Raw genomic sequence first — 19296 nt, 5'->3', positions numbered from 1 at the left:
TATCCAGATTGCCAGCTGTGGGAACCAGAGTTAATTTTGTATACCCAACAGCACAATATAACATGACGCCAGGTGTTAGGCTGGTATGAACTATTGAGGCTGTAGCTGGTGTAAGTGGAGGTATTTACACTCCTGGAAATGGAAAAAAGAACACATTGACACCGGTGTGTCAGACCCACCATACTTGCTCCGGACACTGCGAGAGGGCTGTACAAGCAATCATCATACGCACGGCACAGAGGACACACCAGGAACAGCGGTGTTGGCCGTCGAATGGCGCTAGCTGCGCAGCATTTGTGCACCGCCGCCGTCAGTGTCAGCCAGTTTGCTGTGGCATACGGAGCTCCATCGCAGTCTTCAACACTGGTAGCATGCCGCGACAGCGTGGAAGTGAACAGTATGTGCAGTTGACGGACTTTGAACGAGGGCGTATAGTGGGCATGCGGGAGGCCGGGTGGACGTACCGCCGAATTGCTCAACACGTGGGGCGTGAGGTCTCCACAGTACATCGATGTTGTCGCCAGTGGTCGGCGGAAGGTGCACGTGCCCGTCGACCTAGGACCGGACCGCAGCGACGCACGGATGCACGCCAAGACCGTAGGATCCTACGCAGTGCCGTAGGGGACCGCACCGCCACTTCCCAGCAAATTAGGGACACTGTTGCTCCTGGGGTATCGGCGAGGACCATTCGCAACCGTCTCCATGAAGCTGGGCTACGGTCCCGCACACCGTTAGGCCGTCTTTCGCTCACGCCCCAACATCGTGCAGCCCGCCTCCAATGGTGTCGCGACAGGCGTGAATGGAGGGACGAATGGAGACGTGTCGTCTTCAGCGATGAGAGTCGCTTCTGCCTTGGTGTCAATGATGGTCGTATGCGTGTTTGGTGCCGTGCAGGTGAGCGCCACAATCAGGACTGCATACGACCGAGGCACAAAGGGCCAACACCCGGCATCATGGTGTGGGGAGCGATCTCCTACACTGGCCGTACACCTCTGGTGATCGTCGAGGCGACACTGAATAGTGCACGGTACATCCAAACCGTCATCGAACCCATCGTTCTACCATTCCTAGACCGGCAAGGGAACTTGCTGTTCCAACAGGACAATCCACGTCCGCATGTATCCGCCCAACGTGCTCTAGAAAGTGTAAGTCAACTACCCTGGCCAGCAAGATTTCCGGATCTGTCCCCCATTGAGCATGTTTGGGACTGGATGAAGCGTCGTCTCACGTGGTCTGCACGTCCAGCACGAACGCTGGTCCAACTGAGGCGCCAGGTGGAAATAGCATGGCAAGCCGTTTCACAGGACTACATCCAGCATCTCTACGATCGTCTCCATGGGAGAATAGCAGCGTGCATTGCTGCGAAAGGTGGATATACACTGTACTAATGCCGACATTGTGCATGCTCTGTTGCCTGTGTCTATGTGCCTGTGGTTCTGTCAGTGTGATCATGTGATGTATCTGACCCCAGGAATGTGTCAATAAAGTTTCCCCTTCCTGGGACAATGAATTCACGGTGTTCTTATTTCAATTTCCAGGAGTGTATATATGTGGCAACTTAATCTATATACTCTTCAGTCTGTTGGTACTTTATTGTTAGAGCGGAACAATCTCCCCAAAAACATGTCACATAATTTACTAAATGATGTAACTGCATCACTGAGTGGACTATGCTTCTCGGTATAGACTTAACGTTTTGCATCCGCGCACCACATTTCCATACGTAACTTGCTTCCCACGAGAAAATAAGCATTAATGGCTTGCTTTTGACACATGTAGTCAAGTGCTGCTAACAAGCTAAAAAACATGTCACTCTAAATATCGATAGTTATTGGTCTGCAAATGACGTAAATACTGGTGTAATTTTGTTCAGTACTCTGTCCCGAGTGTCCAATAGAAATATTTGCGCTTCTACTCTTTCAACTCTCAACAGCAATACCGCATAAACAAGTGACCTAGTAGATAATATCGGGTGTTCCATGAGACATTTTGCGGATGATGCAATTTCACACATAGAAGTCACAGCGGTAAAAAATTGTAGCGAAATACAGGAAGAGCTGCTGATAGTGGACGCAGGGAGTTCCATTTGGTACTCATGATAAAAAATTAGCTGAAATAATCCTCAGAAAATGTATTAAATAAAGAATTAAAGTAGCTCACAAAACACTCGTTCAGTTTATACTAATATACTGCCAGTCAGCCTGGGATCTGCACCACATAGGACTCATGAAGAAGATTCAAAGAAGAGCAGCACTTGTCATCTAGCAAGCACGAAAGGGTCACGCAGATGCTCAGTCCATTCCACTCACCGACGATGCAAGAGAGGCATTCTGCTTCACGGTAAGGTCTACTGTTAAAATTCTTAGAGTGTGCGTTTCCAGAAGAGTCAAACAAAATATTGGCTCCACCTACGTATACCTCGCGGAAAGAGTATGAAAGTAGAGAGATTCAGTCAACACACAGGATTGCCAACAGTCGTTCTCCTCACGAACCATAAGCGACTGGAACAAGAAAAAGTGGAAGTGGCAGCTGTACACGAAGTACCCTACGCTACACACTATAAGTTGGTTTGAGGATAATACAGTGAACAGCCAGAACTTTGTGACCACCTACCTAGTATTGATATTGACCCTCCCAGGTGATAGCAGCCTCAACTGGCGAAAGATAGCTTCTAGTCAGAGACACACACGGTTCTTGCAGTACCAGTGAGCGTGCTGTCCGCTTGTAGAATGGGGAAGATGCGCTAGCTATCTGAGACTGACCAAGGGCAGCGACACGAGCGTTTCGCAAGCTGCACGCCTTCTCGATTGTTTGAGGAGTGCTGTGGTGAGTGTCTTTAGCACGTAAAGAAACCAATGTGAAACCACGTCCAGACGTCTTGGGCGTCCAGTCCTCATTACGGATGTCGAACGTCGTGGGCTAGGGAAACTGGTGAAATAGGACAGGTGGTGAAATGTGTTGGAAATAACGTCAAACATTAATGCTGAGAGGAGTACAAGTGTTTCTGAGCACACAGTGCAGCGAACACATCTGACGGCGGGCCTCCGTAGCCGACGTCCCATGTTTGTGTGAGTGTTAACACCACGACATCGGGAACTACTGCTGAAATGAGCACGTGACCATCGGCACTGGACGCTGGACCAGTGGGTGATTGTTGCATGGTCTAATGAATCCCGAGATCTTCTATATCATGCCGAAGCGAGGGCGCGAATCCGTCGTCTTTCAGCAGGGGGAACAGTTCGTTGACGTCTGTACTGCGGGACGAAGACAAGCTTGCGGTGGCTGTGTTGCGGTCTGGGGAACATTAATGTGGGCATGCTTGGATCCAGTGCAACTCGTGAAATGCACCATGACTGCCAAGGAGTATCGTACACAGGCTGCAGACCACGTACACCCCTTCATGACGATCATGTTTCCTGACGACAGTGCCATTTTTTCAGCAAGATAGGACGCCTCTTCATAAGGCCAGGAATGTGATGCAGCACAGTGGTAAGTTCCAGATGATGTGCTGGCCCCCCTAACTCACGAGATCTGAACCAGAAAGAACACATCTGGGACGTGATTTAATGTCGCGCCAGTGCTCATAGCATCCATTCCCGCAATTTACAGGAATTACGTGTCTTGTGTGTGTAGATGTAGTGGAAACTTCCACCACTGTCCTACCACAGCCTCATTGCATCCATGCCACGACGCATTGCCCCTGTTATCCGTTCCGAAGGTGAACATACTGACCAATGTAGGTGTAGATGAATATGCAGACGATGACGTATGCAATGTGGCAGCGTTCCTTCTGCTCAGAGCCTCCACACACTGATTTGATCATCAGGATTCTGTGTGCATTGCCGGGACAGTGAAGAGACGACAAGACGATACTCCTTTGCCCAGTACTATCATTTGTCAGCGTGACTCCCTCTTCTCGTGTGTCAACAGAAGGTGCAACAATGGTCGACGGGTTGACAACTTGTAACGCGTAATCCCACTGCTCGCTTTAATAGGCCTACTTGTCTACTAGCACGCAAGCCCGTTTCCTAACTCAAGGCACTTTGTGTGACCGTATGGTCCTCTCGGACGCTACTCGTGTGGGAGGTCTTGCATGCAGAACAGCCGACAGATTTCATATTCGCGCGACAGTCATCTCAAGTAGTAATATCGCGGGCCGATAAGCCACAGCCGCTACAACGGTCGATTACCGACTCGTGGCAGTAGACGTTTCTCATTCTTACACGAAGCTTAACACGTTCATACCACAAGAAATCGACACTCATAAGCAATTTCTAAATGATAAAGCCGCTGTGTGATATTTTCTTATATGTGGCGTTAGTTATTCGTATTTTGAGCGGTTCCGATGAAACCATTTGCACAGCCACTTCATGGCATTTACATTTGCTGCATACCACTTTCATGTTCTTCCATTTGTAACGACCAGCTGTGAAAATATAAATTTAATCCTCTTTGCGGACAAGTATGGGCATTCAGGGCTGAGCCGTGCAAGGCTCGCGTTTACCCCAAAAGTTTGTCATCTTCTCTTACGGTACCGCTGCCTCGTTTCTTATTCTATTTAGTGGCGTCACAAACTTCCTACCTTACTTGCCTGTGAGCGGCAGCAGCAGCGCGTATCGATAAGTGAACTGTCGTAACATCTCTGGAGCCACTCATAGCATTTCTGGCTCATCGTGTGTCTGAATAAGTTCGGCATGGACCAGCAGTGCAGTCGAGACGCAGCAGGAGTGTGGAGTGGGGGACAGAGAGCTGGTAAGGCGCCGGCAGCAAGTGCTCTCTGACCGCTGGCGACACACGTTAACTCTCCGACGGAGGAAGATTGGAGCGGGACGACTTTTGGTTGGTCTTTCGGTTGGTCGTCTCATCGGCCGACGTATATTTGGTCCTTTCGCCGTTTCCGGGCCTGGGAAGTCGGTCGGTTGGCGTGGAACACGAAGGAATTCCCCGCGGGACGTAGTCTGGTCAGGGCCGCTGGGGGGCTCAATGCTGTGTCGAAGTGTATAAGGCTGTTCAAATTGCTACGAGGTCCGTGGCTTACCGACCCTGGATACGAAAGTTGAGTTTTGATTTAATCTACCGGCAAATCAGGACTGTTCACATTGTGTCCTTTGGAGTTCGTTGTCGGCTGTTGGAATACCCCTGCGAGGAACAACGTGGTTTTCAAGTCGGAAAATTCTGGCCACCCTCCGGTGTCACTGTATTTGGTCTGGCCGAGCTGTTCTAGGCGCTTCAGTCTGGAACCACGCGACCGCTATGGTTGCAGGTTCGAATCCTGCCTCGGGCATGGATGTGTGTGATGTCCTTAGGTTAGTTAGGTTTACGTAGTTCTAAGTTGTAAGGGACTGATGACCTCAGGTGTTAAGTCCCATAGTGCTCAGAGCCATTTGAACCATTACTGAAGTGCACAAGCGGAATCTTCTGCCTTGTGACCATGAACGTTCCGGTTATCTGCCCTGGCCGTTGACGTAAAAATCAGGCAGTGTAGTTTCCTCATCGTGTTGTTGCTGCCAAGCACGGTGTGTATTTTGACAGCTCCATGTATGATTGGTTGTGGGCGCAAATATCTTCTACATTGTTCCGTTGAACTTCCTGTTGTGCTTTGGTCGGGTAAGGTGGAAGTTATCCTGTCGGCGGGTCCATTGACTGTCCGTCGGTTGGGTTGTCATCGGATCGTGAATCGTTGGCCCGACTGGCTGTCTCACCTAAGCAAGCGTTAGTGTTTGCATTCCAGGCAGACCCTCGAACTTCTGAGTGCCCTTGGGTGTACTGCCTTTTTTTAATTTGTTGTTGTTGTTTGTACTTGTATGGATTCTAGCCGATTTTTTTAAAATTAATGTTGTTTTACTCTTAAGGTGTAAGATTCTCTAGGCTTTCAGCCTAATTTAAAGAACTGTCTCACGCAAGACCTTTGGCGTTTTAAAGCTTTTAATGTTGTTGAATTTTAAGCGTTGGCCGTTCAGCCGATTTTGAGTTTCTGCTCTTAAGGTCCTCAGCCTAGTTCAAAGAACTGTTTCACGTAAGGCCTTTGCCATTTTAGAAACTTTAATGTTGTTGAATTTTAAGTGTTGTGCCCTCAGCCAATTTTGAGTTTGAAGGGCCTTCAGCCTAAAGACCTGCTTCACGTAAGGCCTTTGGTATTGAAAACAAAATTAATATTATGGAGTTTTAAGTTTTAGGCCTGCAGCCGATTTGAATTTAAGATACTTGCTCCTGAAGAGTCTGATTCTTTGGGCCTTCAGCCTAACTAAAGAACTGTTTTAAGATAAGTCTTTGCCTTTTAAATTTCTGCTTTAGTTGAGTTTCGCCTAATTAAGAACTGTTTCACGTAAGACCTTGTTTTTTTTAAAAAATAAATTATAATGTTGTTTGGCCTTAAGTGTTTGGCTTGCAGCAGATTTTGAATAGAAATTGTTTGCTCTGAAAATCTCAGATTCTTAGGCCCTTCAGCCTAAACAAATAACTGTTGTAAGATAAGGATGGCCTTTTAAATTTCTGATATGCTTGCGCTTTAAGTTATTGGCCTTCAGTCATTTTTAAATGAAAGTGGCCCTTAGTCGGTAATTAAGTCCCGAAGATTAAAAGTGTGTATTTAAAGAAAAAATCTTTTTGTCTCTTTTAATGTTTGATCAAATAATAAAGTTTTATGTTCCAGTGTAACTGCCAGCCCCTTATTTTAACCCCTTCCCACAAATTAAACTATGTGTCCTGTTCTGCGGGTTAAGCTGGTCATCTCAAGGGTTGTACTTTGAAAGCCAAAAGGTTTACCAATGAAGTTAAATTTCAATGCTACGAATCGCCAACGGCGAATACAACATTCGTTCTACCTCAAGAGAATGCGACATGTCCACTGCTGTTCGCGATATACAGGGTGGTCAGGAACCATCTGAAAAGCTTGTAACGATGTTGGTGGTAGAATGTCCTTGGAAATAAATGGTAAGAAAAAATTCGATTCATTGCGCTCCTACTACTAGTATTCTTTTGTTTCACTGAGTACCATTGGGGTACATAGGCCCTAAGTAATATATACTGACATATTGCCAGTATTTTAAGGAGCTAATGTAAAAGCTCAGATTACAGTTGTTCAACGTAACATTCATCATTCTGTTTTCCTATATAGTGGCACTAGAAAGGGTAAAATCTGCTTCTTTCGGAAGTGATAAATTTAAACTTGGTGAGCAAGAGCTATATGTATTCGGTCTGAGGGAACCGAAAAGGGAACACGTTTAGTGACGCTGACTCGGATTTGATTTTGCGCACGCGACAACCTGATTGGCTAAGTACAATGCTAATTTAGTCAGAAACGGGCAATGTATCGAATTTTATTTCATAACAGTTATTTATCATTGAAACACAATTTTCATCATCCTTACGGACTTTTCAGACTGTTTCTGACCACCCTGTACGTATATGACGTGCTCGATAACGTTTCTAGTAAATTGATAGCACGAATAATAACACCTTTTCGTAAAGAATCATCCATGTGTAATCTGTAAACTGACTTCTTCTACACATTTTTAATTTTAATAGAAATCAAGTCAATGATAGGCCTTACATCAAATCATAAGCGGCCATCAAATGAAAGTAAGTGCACTGTTAATTATTTCCAAAGAAATCGCCATAAATGTTAATTTATCCCACTTTGAGACAAGACGATCAGCGCCTTCATGCAGAAATGTCTACCATTGCCTCCGCAAACATTATTACATTCATGTACACTCACGTGTGCAGCTCTTGGTCTGAAGGAAATCAACGCGAAGCAAATCGACGGCCGCGAAAATATGGAAATCGTATGGGGTGAGATCAGGACTACATGGAAGATATAGAACTACTTCCCTGCGAAATTTCAACAGCCTAATTGCCCCCGAGGAAGTCATGACGATCTTTTTCTGTGACTCCAGGGGCCCACTACTACTCTTTGAGTTTCTGAAACACGGCGGTACAATTAGAGTGCAACTCAACTGTACGTGGACACGTTGCGAAAATTGAAGTTCGCCACCGAGTCCAAACCCCTAGGAATATTGATGGGCGACATCATTCTTGTGCAGTACAATGCCCGACCTCATGTTGTCAAAGTTGTATCGATTACGTTCTAGAAGTTTCACAGGAAAGCCCTTACACTTACTCCATACAGTCCCGATCTCTCCCTATGCGATATCCATATTTTTGCAACCCTGAAGACAGACATTGGTGGCCGTCGATTTGCTTCGGACGAAGAAGTGCGCACCTGAATACAATCATGTTTGCTTAAGCAAAAGCAGACATTTTTTCATGAAGACACTGATCGGCTTGTCTCAAAGTGGGATAAAACCATTAACAACTATGGCCATTATTTTGCAAACAATAATCCGTTTACTTACTATTTGTCCACCCATATCGTTTTCATGTGACTATCCCTATATAAGCAAGAGTAATCTCTCTGTTTCGTTTCTCTTTTCTTGCACCCACTTGTTTTCTCAATGATGATCTGCTTCTTTGTTTCTTCTTTAACATATTATGCCTTCTTCTGCTTATCCTACAATTTCTTCTGCTTCTTCCGTTTTATTCCTAATAACCTGATGCTGCTTATAGTCTTTCTTGAGCCTTATAAATGATGCACTGCTTGGCCCTAAACCAATATTGCTACCATAAAATCTCTTCGTATTGTTTGTATTCTCTATCCCATGTGCATTTTTGACTGCCCACGCATCTGATTTTGGCAGCAGGCATGTCGTGAACATCTGTCAATTTTTGCTCAACGAATTCATGTAGACACGATGTAACTAACTTCCAGATGATTCGGAATGACTTAGGTGATGGTTAGAGAGACAGATTTAACGTTTGCCTCTATATTTCCAACAGGTTCTCGCGTTCGTTTGTTCCCATGAATACGGCGAAGACCGGTATCCTGTATGCCTATCTGAGGAGACAAGTAGCTTGTCTTGTTTCATATTCCTTCTTGTTTCCGAAAAGCATTATTACATCACAATCTGAGAGAAAATTTTAAAAATGCAAATATTAAATGATGATCGACTTCTGTGGGTTGATGACAATCATATATTTCTGCTCAAATAAGTTAACATAACTGTATGTCCATGAGCATAACAGTGTATGGAATTATTTCTGCAGGATGGTAGGAAACAGTCAGAAAAGCTTGCACTATTTTCGAAGAGTAGTTTGTGCTGAGAAATAATTTATCACAAAAAATTCGATACTTTGGGCCGTTTCCAAGTTAACTGGCATGGAATTTATCCATTCAGAACGTTGCGCGTGCAAATTCAAGCATCCTGCCAGAGATGGTGTCGCCAAACGCGTTCTTCGTTTGGTTTCTTCGTATCGAACAAAAGAGCGGCACGTAAATTGAATGGCATTAAGCATCAAACCCGAGCCAAAGGCTGAGCGGTCTCGTTGGCCATCATCTACAATATGAGAACAATTGTTACTAATTGCATCTGCCTGATCGCTTGAATTTCCGCACTTCGTCCCGAATGCCTAACCTAACAACTGATTAACTAGCAAATGGTGCAACGTATCGAATTTTTCTGAACAACTACTTCTCATCACAATCTACCTGCAACAAGCTTATGAGCTTTACAGACTGATTCTGACATCCTATATACACGTCATCATGGGATATATAGTTTCTCGTTGGTGTCTGCATAAATGTTTGTTATTTTCTTGTATGCTCAATAGATTTCCCTTCAGATCTGTTTCAACTCTTGACATGTTTCACGCGTATCATTTATACATTTTGTAGCTTCACATTCCAATTCCTGCCATTTACCTGCATCCCACAAACATTTCGCCTCATTTCATCCGTTTTCGTGTCTCGTCCTGTTTCTCCCACCTCTGCTTCCGCATTCCATAGTGTCTACGCAAGACAACTACAGCGAAGAATATATTACATCCCAGACTCAAAATACGTTACCGATTAGCAGCTTCGTTTTAACTATTTTCATCCACCGATTGATTCATTTCCTTTCAGTGCGTGTAAATCAATTCAAAACTAACAACAAAGCTTGTCATCCAACTGTATTTTGGTTTCCGTAGCTCCTCAGAGTCCTACATTCTTCATGCATTGTCTATCAAATTCATTTCTTTTTCTACAGTTTCTCACTCCTGAATGTATGACAGATTCTGCTATTTTTCTTTCTTGAATTTTACATCCCGTGCTTCTTTATTTATGTTACCTGTAATATTCAGTACCACCTAATATGCAATAACTCTTGTCATTCTGTACTTAGTACCATTTCCACTTGCCTGTAGTCCTACACTCCGCGAAACCGTATCAATCAAGTCTGAATACATTGTACGAGCTGCTGCCTCCTTCGGCAAGTAGTCCTCGTCGGAAAGGGCTGTTGAAGGATGGCTATTCCGGAACGAACGCCTTTTGAAAGACACATAGTGTAAGTCACTTGTTGTTCACTGACAGTGAATAAAAGCTGCCTATGATCTAAAGATCTTTGCCATGAACAAGGGACTTCAAGGTTATTGACCGGAGCCGGCAAGCGAGATGGCAGGATTCGTTTCGGTTACATCGTGAACTGAAGCAAAAGGCACTCTCGTCTTGCCTTCTGCCCCGAGCAATACGATGAAGTTAGCAGTAATTGAGAAATTAGTCTTGTGTTTAATAAGGATGCATTCCATCAGCAACTTTCGATGTAACGGTGGGGCACAGTTGCACGCATCCAGTTGGGTTTCAGAATATTACTCAAGTCGTGTATTTTTCGTGTTCTCTTTCTAAACCGTATTTCACATGCGGAATTCTGAACCATTGTTCACACTCTCAGTTGCTTCAGAACAAGTAGTAGTATGATTTTGTCTCTTTGCTTAGTCATCTGTAAATGGAGTGCCATACAAGGCAGCTTTTCACACCATCGACTATGTTGTCAGGCGATTTCTAATGCTATTTCTTTTGTGATTCTGAGATGAACTTCGGAAGAGATGTTAATAACTCCGATTCAATGTCACGTCTACCAAGGCTAAAATATATACCGGGTGATCAAAAAGTCAGTATAAATTTGAAAACTGAATAAATCACGGAGTAATGTAGATAGAGAGGTACAAATTGACACACATGCTTGGAATGACATGTGGTTTTATTAGAACCAAAAAAATACAAACGATAAAAAATGTCCGACAGATGGCGCTTCATTTGATCAGAATAGCAACAATTAGCATAACAAAGTAAGACAAAGCAAAGATGATGTTCTTTACAGCAAATGCTCAATATGTCCACCATCATCCCTAAACAATAGCTGTAGTTGAGGAATAATGTTGTGAACAGCACTGTAAAGCATGCCCGGAGTTATGGTGAGGCACTGGCGTCGGATGTTGTCTTTCAGCGTCCCTAGAGATGTCGGTCGACCACGATACACTTCCGACTTCAGGTAACCCAGTAGCCAATAATCGCACGGACTGAGGTCTCCGGAGCTGGGAGGCCAAGCATGACGAAAGTGGTGGCTGAGTACACGATCATCACCAAATGACGCGTGTAGGAGTTCTTTCACGCGTCTATCAGTATGTGGTGGAGCGCCATCCTGCATAAACATCGTACGTTCCAGCAGGTGTTTATCATGCAGGCTGGGGATGATGCGATTCTGTAACATATAGGCGTACTTCTCAGCCGTCACGGTAGCAGTTCCTGACGTTTTGCTGTCCAGTGCCATCTGTCAGACATTTTGCGAACTTTGTTCTTTTTTCCTAATAAAACACCATGTCATTCCAAGCATGTGTATCTATTTTTACCTCACTATCCATATTATCCCGTGGTTTATTAAGTTTTCTAATTTATACTGACTTTTTGATCACCCACTACACCAACAGCTTTTAATTATGTTGAGTCTCTGATGCATTTAGATTTCACGTATTTATAAATTCACATCTTTTCCTGGAACTACTAATAGCCTTTATCCTGAAATCATTAACCATATTGTCATGGGCGGAGTGATCTTTACACTTGCGTTGCATTTGTTGTTAGGTTACGTAGCAGATACCTTCCACTTTAGTATTTCTTATTTTGTTAAAGATTTTCAGCAATCCAGCTACTTGACGCTGATGCAGTTTTCCTGTGTATGACGCCAATGTGTCAACAGAGCGGCAGTTCATCGCATTCACCTCAAAATTTCTGTGTCTTCATATTACTATGTCATGTATGTAACGTACGAGGAAAACCTTAATCTCTGCAAAAATCGGACCTGTAAAGTATGATTGACTGTAGTTTGAGGCCCTGTAGCATGTGACTTAAAGTTCATGTACTTGTTCCATACTCACTTGTGTTACTTCCGAGTAGCTCCACCCTTTTCAACTGCGCTCAATCTATCTTTCCATCTCTAATTACTAATTGAAAGTGATATCGCGTTATCGGTAGGTTGTATTCATTGTTTAGAGGTGTACGTCAGAGTTTACACTCTTTTCACAACCTTATACGTTGTTTCCATAGGAGTGATAGTTCAAATTGGCATTGGTACCGTAAATCCTCTAGTGCTTTCGTTGTCCGCTGGTATTACGAGCGACTGTCATTAAAGTTAGCTTGAAAACTAAATTCTTCACGTTAGTAAGACATAGAGCTGCGGATATATAAGCGTACGTAGGAAACACACAGAACAATGCAATTGATTTACCAAACTAATAATGGAGAGCATTGCCAACTATTAAGAATTAGCACCGAATAGGAGGCACTTTCGCCGCCTGCACTATCTCGCTCCCTCCCTAGCACACACTTCAAGGACTCCTTTGTTTAGTTGCGCGAGATGTCTCGTAATTTTCAGTTCCTTACACAAACTACCGCTTCGTATCTCGCTGCTAGTTTGCAAGTCGCGTGCCGCTCTGTTACGCGCCGTGTTTCCGCTTCGCGCTGACTTCTGGTAGCTGCTACCGGGTAATGTAGCATTAAGATATGAAACAAATGGAAGTAACTTTCCAACAGGAATTACACCACATCGTGAAGTTACACCCACGCTGCTGCAGCTTTCACGTGAAAGGCGTTTCATAGTCTCCGGTCATAATCACTTCTCTCGTACAACCTGTTACGCTTAGTTGTCGGACTGTGAGTTTAAAGCAAACAGAGGAAACGTAAAACTGTCCTTCTTCCAAACTGAATGTGTATGTTCTGTTTTGCTCCCGCTTATCCTCCAGACTGTTTCCTTGGCACAACGCAGTGAAAGCGTGGGGAACCACGAATAGCGGCGACAGGATATTCTAACGATACTGACCGTTGCTAGAAGTTTGTATGCTGAAAGTGCAGGAATTTCCAGTAGCCCTTATCGATTATATTTGTGTTTCGTAACGTGATTTGGGTCAGACCGTGGACAGGTCCAGTGTTAGTGACTTACTCGGTTACTGGAAGATAAAGAAGTGATAGCAAACACCAAATAAACGGAAAAATCAATGTCAATTCTGTACTTGTTTATTTAGTAAACAAACAAAAATTAATTTTAAAGTACAGCCAACACGGTAAGCTTGATATGAATCCAAAATAGTAAACAGAAATTAACTTACAGACGGCCATATATGTCATATTTCTAGTTCGTAAACGATACCGTCAGAAACTGCCCCTTCTATGTGAAACGGTTTCCATTCAGTACTGCGCAATTTAGCTGATCAGTTGCGTGCAAAGGACATTTCGACAGACAGAACAGTAATCTCTTAAATTCTGTTCCCTGTTACTCGGTAGCCTGACGTCGTGCATTACCTGCAAAAGTACCATCAGTGGTTTGAGATGCAATGAATGTGATGCAGTAAGATATACACAAACCACAACATGTCAGCAATGATGAATCGCTAAACTGGAGGACTTCACTACCAAGCCTATTGTGACACTTATTACAATACATAAACGTTTGTAAATCTTCTTTCGAATTTCTTCCTTGCATATCCTCCTCCACTCTTTCTTCATTCTGTAAAAGGTCTTCCTTTTTTCCCTTGAGTGGAGGATGCCAAGTACTTTTTTCTTCCGGCCATCGTTCACGTTGAGAAAGTGACTTGTATACTGGTTTCATTATCTAAACGATATTACAAACAGTAGATCACTCTGGTGGTTTACTTAACGAATCCGTGAAGAATTGCTGCTCACTTCTTTGGATTTTCTCTGTGTCCTCTATTAATCCTACCTGGTGAGGCCCGAGAAGCACTTTCAACATTCAAGTACCTGTCTACCAAGTATTCTATGAGTAACAACTTTCATGAATGAATTACATTTCCTCAGTTCTCCTCCAATGACACTCTACTCTTCCTACAGCTAGATGAAGTGATAATTATAAGTTGATTCGCTTCCAACGATTACTCTCAGACATAGCACGGTTCTTACTGTATTAAGCGATTTATCGCCAATATTGTAAACGAAGGACAGCCTGTCTTTTTACCTGTGTATACGCAATACAACACATTTATTTATGATGCAGCCCTATTGACAGTCTTTGCACCAACCCTCGATCTTCTGCAGACAATGTTGCATTTGACTGACGTTCACATGGGACGCCAGTTTACTCCATACTACACCATAACCCACTGACAACGTCATAAATCCTTCTGTGTTATGCACTACATTATTTATGTGTACGGAAGACAGAAGTGCCCTATAACATTGCTGTGGGGTACTGCCGAAGCTATTTTGCTACTGGTAATTTCGCTCCAGTTAGAACCACACACAGCATTGCTGCGTTCTCTCAAGCAGCGAGTCCTCACCTCAGTCATCAAGGCCAACTGATACACATAAGTTCGTGTATTGTTCTCAACGAAACAGTTCTAAATTGAATCGAATTCTTTCGGGGAGTTAAATATCACGTTATCGACTTGGGCTTTGTTATTTCACATGCGACGCAGACATTTAGCGAGCTGAGTTTCAGAATTTGGCTGTTTATTGAACTCATGTTTCAATCTACATAGGTGATTTTCTAATACAGTAAAGATGATGTCACCAAATCAGTGCCAACTGCATTATCTTCATCTTACCGAGCAACCATATCGAACTCAACCTGCGTGTAGTACAGAACGAAGGTCAGCATCATTCGTAATATCATCATATGATACTACGGCCGATAACGACGTTCACCTGTTCTGGATTACATCATGGTCGTGGAGCACAATAATTCCAACGGAGTCGAACATGTTGACACCTTGAGTGTCATACGGACCAAGGGAAACAGTACACTCTTTAACAAAGGATTTCTGCTTAATGTCAACAGACATCACCAGCAAGGAATAACAAGGAATGAAAAGCAATGGCCACTGTAATAAGAATATGAGGAGTTACGCTCCGTTATTTATCTACTGTTTCTGGCACATGCCGAGTTGCGACAGCAAATGTTTCCAAAATATAATCAAATCGATATACAAAATTGGAGCCACATTTTCAGGACGTATCAGGAACCTGGAGGCGGTCTCGTGATAACCTGTACTCGGATTCTCAGCTAATTCTCGTTGTTCTGGTGCGAAATTTGTAGTTTAACTAATAATAATTAACAACTATTTTCTTACAATTTAATTTGAATAAATAGCTGCTGATGCACAAAGAACATGATAATTATTCACTACGTGATTATTTTTAGGTGCTGTCTGTAGATATTGTGAGATGACATACTTCTTTAATTCTAAATTATGTATTTTCTCTTCTTTACAGCTTACATTCAATCCACTCACTGCGTTTCTCTTCACAATCGACTTTTTCCTCATCACACTCAACGTGAGTATTGTAATTATTTCTATACTGCCGACAACAGTAGATATCTGGGCCACTATGCATACTTTATTGCTATTATAGTGCAAAATAATATTTCATGCATACATTTCATAGCTACTGCTACCGCACGTACTGCCTTTACATCTTTTGTATCTTCTTTCGCTTTGTTATTTGGCTGTATCACAAGCTGTTTTCGTTTTGCATCACTGGATCTTAACTGCTTTGTTGAATGACAGTTATTGCTATGAACCAATGCTTGGTGAAATTCAAAGTGCGCTTTGGAAAGTGTTCAGCCACATATGAAACATAACAGACGATTTGGCTTGAATTTCAGGAGGCTAAAATTCCTGTGTGAAGTGCTATACACGGTGATTCAGCTCCCCCTAACGCTTGGCCTTATGCACTCCGCAACGCCTTCAAACACCATGAGCGAAATTTTCGTGTGCTCCCCATTGCTCTGTGCAAACAAAACCCCAACATGAAAAAATGACCAAGACCTTTTTGTACGAAATTTATGTACTTCCATTTTTACTGGGATTCGTTTTCGCTGGACGCCATCGTTTTGGAGTTATTAAAGGAAAACGCATTTGAAGGTCACGTTTCTACGATTTTCTCGAATAATTCGGAAACTATGGCCTCTAGCGAAAACGCATTCCAGTAAAAAATTCAACAACATAAATTTTTTTTACAAAATGGTCGTGTTCGTTTTTCTTTAGGAGTAATATTTAAGGCGTAGTGGGAGAGAGAGAGAGAGAGAGTATGAAAATCCTGGACATGGTGTTTGGAGACACTGCGAGTTGCATGAAACCTACTGGTAGGAGGAAATAGATTACCCTGTATCTCCGAAGATTCTTTTACGCTTCCAACACATTTGTCAAACAATTTCAGTCCCGGTATGTTTTGTTTATAAAAAGTAAAGAAAACGCTGCAAAAATTGTTAATGATCTTGCACAACTACAGGGAAACAGATTAATAAATTTACTCTTTAGCAGAAAGAAAAAAAGGGTTTACCGACACTAAGTTTTCTTGTTTAGATAAAGGTCTTCTTTTTCTGTTAGCATCGTGTCTGTTGCAGGACCTGTTCTGTTGCGAGACCTATTACTAAACAAGTCTTGTATTGTATTTTCCTTCTTACGTGTATGAAAAAAGACAAAGAGTTTCACTGTGCTTCGTTTTCCTCCAGATTTATGGCTCTACAAACATAATACATATAAAATACATTGTCACATTTTCTTTTCTAAAATGTTAAAAGTTGTTTTGCTTCCGAATGCGATGTTTTGTAGCTGATACTTATAGCGTTTGTTGCTATTTACACATATTTTGAAGAAAACCTGTTTGTTCTCCGTTTATTAGCGGAGGTTATAGTCATAAAATGCTCGATTTCAGTATCAACATTACCCTTATCCCCAGCTTGTGGAATCCCACTTCTCTTTCAACTTCATTTGGTTTCTGTTCGTAATTGACTTTAATTTTATGTTTAGACGACTTCACATACGTTCAGCGGTAACCACTCATATTTAGCACTCAGTATTGGCTTTTTCCCATTGCATTTGTTTCTCGAGTGCTGTGTATCTATTCCCAACATCGCAGACGAAGTAATCATAATTTGAATTTTGCGTTTTGCCGTGTGAGAGAATGGGTGTTTATTTGTGTGTGTGTGTGTGTGTGTGTGTGTGTGTGTGTATGTGTGTGTGTGTTTAACTATAGGAGATGGTCAGTTTGTCCTGAAATAAAAAGTGACGTCATTTACGTAGATTTATTCATTTTCAAACAATGGAAAACACGGCTAACGGTATCACACTCATTTCTTTGAAGAAACTGTGGAATTTTAAACTCCATGTAATCCAGAAAGAACAAGCATGATCCAACATTGCTATTTCAACTAAATATTTCCCTCAGTGCGCATCTAAACACATTACAACTGAACTTTGTGTATTTATGGCTAACAACTATTTCATTACATGTTCACTCGATCGAGTCTACCACACTACTTCTCTCGCGCGCTAGCTACTATTTCGCATTGTCATCACAACACTAGAATGCCCTGCCCTCCGTAAAAGATGGCACATTGCAGAAATTTCGAGAGGCTAAGGCTACACTGCTAGCACCTGGTGCTACGTAGCTGAGCTGGCTGGCAAGTACATAGACCACGGTTTCCTTAGACTATAGAGCATGATAAACAGTTAATTATCCTTAACATTATCATAATTCTGAACAACTAACCCAACTAGCACATATTTGACATACATTGAAAACCCACAGCAACCCACAGCAATAGCTCATCATCAGACGTTTAGTAACTCATACATACAAACAATATTTAATATCTGTTTTACAGACTAAACACAGAGTCAATAAACACAAAGTCTAGTTGCAACCGGTATATCCTGTTATGCTAATTTATTTCTACTAAATACTTCTTAATTCATGAACATCTTATTTTTCTTCTGTTCCACTGCAAATGTCTATGTGCCACTCGAACCCAGTTACTAGCTACATTTTCTAATGCAACAAATGCCAACTTGATCCGGTATATGTTATGCTAAGGCTGCAGCTGTTTTGCTTAGGCTTCACTGCTCAGTAGCGTTTGCCCATCATGTGAGAACTGTTGTTACTGAGTACGTGTTTTTATACCTACTGTTATCTTGTGTGCCAGGTGTACGCTCTGCTGTGCGTCGTGTCGCAGTTCCAGGAGTATAAGGCTGGCCGAGGGACCGCCGCGGATGATCACTGCATCCGACACGTGAGTACCACAGCAGCTCTTAGTGCGGAAGTTATACGAAATATTGAGAGACAGCTCAAATAAAACTTAGAAGCACGATTTGTCTCATTATTGGCGGCAGTGCTGTAAATGTATTTTAACAATTAATGTGTGATTCATAAAAATGCGCTACATTTTATAAATTCTGCAGAGAGGTGTCGTGATGCTGTTACCATGGTAGCATGTGTGTAAAGAATGGTTTAATGTGATTACCCACCCTGTCTACCATCTGCAAGTCTCTTCATCCGTTCGTAGCTACTGCAACCGACATCCCCTTAAACCTGCTTTGTAATCAAGCCTTGGTCTTCTCTACATTTCTTACCACCCCTCCATGAGCCCTGCCCCACAACCACCAATACAAACACTGCGTTCAGTAACCAGGCTGAATATTCCTTGATGCGTAATGATGCGTCTCACGAATCGTTTCAGCACTTATACCTCTTAAAAATGTAACTATTTATTTAGAGGAAAAACTCTCTTAGTAAATATGTTGGTCCTTTGATTGATCGTGATCTGTTATTGATTTTTAGTGAAGTTAGTTTTTAGGTTTAGCTTTCAAAAAAATACAAAAGAGATATAATAAGCAAAATAATGAATTTCGTAGGTTGCCAATTACGTATTATATCCGGTTATATCGAGCTCCAGGCTCCCTACAAATTGCTGTAAATGAAATAGCGTAGTATTACTCAGCTCCAGCTCACTGGAATGAAATTATTACTATCACAGAAAATAGACAAGTTTTAATAAAATTATTTCACTGGATTCCTTCAATTAACCTCACTGAATATTTTTACATAATTTCTTCCGCTTCGGCTATCAGACATTGCGCTGTGAAAAAAATATTTTTAAATGTGCCGCGTAATAGCGGCTAGTTGTTAAC

At 42.5% G+C, this 19296-nt stretch overlaps 1 protein-coding gene across 2 annotated transcripts in view; it reads left to right on the top strand.

The window, feature by feature from the left end:
• The window catches only part of LOC126268000 (uncharacterized), a 720479-nt gene that overhangs the window by 666655 nt on the left and 34528 nt on the right, over positions 1-19296 (top strand). For both annotated transcript variants that reach the window (XM_049973377.1, XM_049973376.1), the window contains exons 5-6: positions 15596-15658; positions 18312-18398. In XM_049973377.1, coding sequence (XP_049829334.1) covers positions 15596-15658; positions 18312-18398 — 150 coding nt within the window. The remainder of the gene's footprint in view (positions 1-15595; positions 15659-18311; positions 18399-19296) is intronic.

Source organism: Schistocerca gregaria, chromosome 4 (genome assembly GCF_023897955.1).
Source record: "Schistocerca gregaria isolate iqSchGreg1 chromosome 4, iqSchGreg1.2, whole genome shotgun sequence".
Lineage (NCBI taxonomy): Eukaryota > Metazoa > Arthropoda > Insecta > Orthoptera > Acrididae > Schistocerca > Schistocerca gregaria.
This window is presented reverse-complemented; position numbering and strand designations above follow the sequence as displayed.